We start from the raw sequence: 2783 nt of genomic DNA on the forward strand, positions 1-2783 counted from the left end.
AGGATCTCAGTCGCCCTCGGTCTCCCGGAGGATCATTTCTGACGACAACGACGAGGAGGAGGAGGGGGAGGAGGAGGAGGAGGAGGAGGAGGAGGGGAAGATGATGGTGGGGGCAACGCAGGGGTTTGGCCTTGCTCTTGGCCAGGAAGCTGTCCAAGGGTACGGCAACGGTGCTGGTGCCGGCGACGGTGCCGCCGCTGTGGTTGTCCGTACTGGGTCCCTTCTGGGGGACATCCGGGAGGTCGGGGAGGACGGCGACGATGAGGAGAAGGCTGGCGGTGGCAGTGGCGGAGAGTTGCTCATGTCGACTTCCGCACCTGCCAGCTTTCGATTGCATACGAGTGGCCGCCGCGCCACGGCGGCGGCGGCGGCGGCAGCGCGGCCGGAGCAGCCCGCCGTTGCGAAGCTCGAGGCCTTGGAAGAGGAAGAAGAGCATGAGGAGGACGGGTGGCCGGGACCGAGCGGTAGTGGTGGCGGTGGCGGCGGCGGTGGCGGTGCCGGCGGTGAGGAGAGGGACGAACTTGCCGTGGATATCCCCGGCTTGCGCAGCGATGCCGCAACTACCGCCTCCGGCCCCGTACGGATTCCCACCTCCCCCTCTCCTCCTCCTGGCCTCGCGGTCTTCCCGTCGTCACCGGACGCCACCGCATCCGACCTGTACTGCACCCACTCCGAGACCTGGGGCCCCGCCGTCGACGCTGACGCGGACCCCGACATGGACCCCAGGGCCGCCCTCACGGGCTCCCTACCCTCGACCTACTTGCTCCAAGCAGCCGCAGCAGCAGCAGCAGCAGCAGCCACAGCCACGGCGACCGAAGACACTGCCACGATGCGCGGCGGCGGTGAAACTCCGGCAGAGGCCGCCGCCGGCAGTGGCGTTCTCGAGCGGGGAGCCGATGCCGGGGCTGAAGGTGGGGCCGGGGCCGAGGGGCGGCTTTCCGATCCCGGCGGGTCGGCGGCGGCGGCGGCGGCGGCGGCTCGGCGGCCCCGTCGCTCCGCTTTGCGGTTCCGCGGCCCGACATCGGTTTCGAGTCTTGCGGCCGGAGCTGCAGCGGTCTCCGCCAGGTAGGGGGGAGTGAGGGAGCTTTCAGACTGAGGGGCGGGAAAGCGTAGTCGTGTGCATTTGTGTATGTATGTACGTATGTATGTATGCATGCTTGAGTGTGATACGTAAGCATGTTGAAGTCTTGTCCCGGGTCGATCAGCCCTACAACCCCCTCCCCCCTTCCCGCGCTACCTTGCCCTATATGTGTGTGTGCTTGTGTTTCTCCCCCCTCCCCCGCCAGGCGCCCCCGTGCACCCCTAGCCAGGATGAGCCCCTCCTTCGCCATCGGAGTGGGCGTGGAGGGGGAGGTGCACCGGCCCGGTGGGTTGATGAGTGCTGCAGCAGGGCTGAGTACTTGCATGCAGGGGTGGGGTGCGAAGGAAGTCACAACATGCAGCAAAACGTTACCGAAGACAACTACAAATAGTAGTAGTCCGGCAATGAAATAGTGGTAGCAATAGCTGGAGGGGTTATTTGACAAGACGTTGGCCAGGGGGTAGGGAAGGAAAGACGCCAGCGCGAATAGGAGCAGCAGCAGCAGCAGCAGGGGGAGGTAGCAGGGCTGTTGTTCGGAAGATGTGCGAGGGCACGCGAGGGCAGTTGCAAAGGCCACAGGAACACAATTCTGCGGCGGCGCGCCCCGTTTTTCATCATTTAAGCGGGGATCGGGGTGGGTGGATGTAAGCGAGAGAGAAGGTGGCGGGAAGCTGCCACCTCCGGGCGTGTGAAGGGAGTTACCCCATAGAAATTACCAGATTAGTACGGACTAGCCGTACTGGCAGGTTGGGCCGCCACCCTGGTCCGAGCCCTACAAAGCGGTGTCATTCGAACACCTAACTAAGCAGCAAGTGGGCCACATGCCACACCATCTCCCTCGCATCCACCCCGCACCCTGGCACCGCATCACATGTGTCCCCACTCGGACCCCAACGTACGGCTATCCTGCGCGGCCACCCCGGAGCGGGCTTAGTTGCGCTGACGTGGGACTGGTGCCACCTGCGCTCTATTCAGGCACCGTCGGCCTCACCCGCCACCTCAGCCTGGGCAGGGAGATGGCGGACTCCGCGGCCGCCGCCGCCGCCGCCGCTTCTGCCGCCGCCTCCTCCCCCCCCGACAACGCCCCGGGGACTCCGTGGCGCCTGGGAAGGCAGCCCAGCAGCAGATGGTTCTGCGTCGCCGCCACTGATGCCGTACATTACCAGCGGCTGCGGCATCGACAGCAGTTACTGCAGCACGGGTTACCGGGAGGAGGGGAAGGAGGAGGGAGGATGATGGCCGTGGCGGCTGGCGGAGGCGCCACGGCTCCAACAACTGCGGCGGCGGCGGCGGCGGCGGGACGCAGCGTGTCGGGACGGCGAGTGGGGGCGGCGGCGGGGATGGCAGATGCGGCGGCGGCAGCTACAGCAAGTGACAGGGGTCGCAGTGAGGGGGGGGCCGGCGGGGGTGGTGGTGGCGGCGGGGGCGGCGGCACAGTACCTCAACCGGTAATCCGCCGATGGGCGTCCTTGCAGGTGGGGGGGATGGGGTAGGGGTGTGTGGTGTAGCCCCGGAGGATATGCGGCCCGGGGCCTTGTTCGTTAATCCCGCACATACCGCACGCACCGCCTACAGCCACAGCTGCGCTGCATGGCCTTGGCTTGGTCCCTGGCCTTCACCTGGCCGTCACCCCCTTGGGCCCCCTTTCACAGGACCTGGCTGGCCACCACAGGGCGCTGAACGCGTTGCTCCCACAAATGGT

At 66.8% G+C, this 2783-nt stretch overlaps 1 protein-coding gene across 1 annotated transcript in view; it reads left to right on the forward strand.

The window, feature by feature from the left end:
* The window catches only part of VOLCADRAFT_87299 (uncharacterized protein), a gene marked incomplete at both ends in the record, with an annotated part of 35137 nt that overhangs the window by 14863 nt on the left and 17491 nt on the right, over positions 1 to 2783 (forward strand). The window contains 4 exons of the mRNA XM_002947009.1: positions 31 to 1065; positions 1287 to 1366; positions 2057 to 2556; positions 2734 to 2781. Of these exons, the coding sequence (XP_002947055.1) occupies positions 31 to 1065; positions 1287 to 1366; positions 2057 to 2556; positions 2734 to 2781 (1663 nt within the window). The remainder of the gene's footprint in view (positions 1 to 30; positions 1066 to 1286; positions 1367 to 2056; positions 2557 to 2733; positions 2782 to 2783) is intronic.

The sequence above is a fragment of the Volvox carteri genome (assembly GCF_000143455.1).
Source record: "Volvox carteri f. nagariensis unplaced genomic scaffold VOLCAscaffold_5, whole genome shotgun sequence".
In the NCBI taxonomy this organism is placed as follows: Eukaryota; Viridiplantae; Chlorophyta; class Chlorophyceae; order Chlamydomonadales; family Volvocaceae; genus Volvox; species Volvox carteri.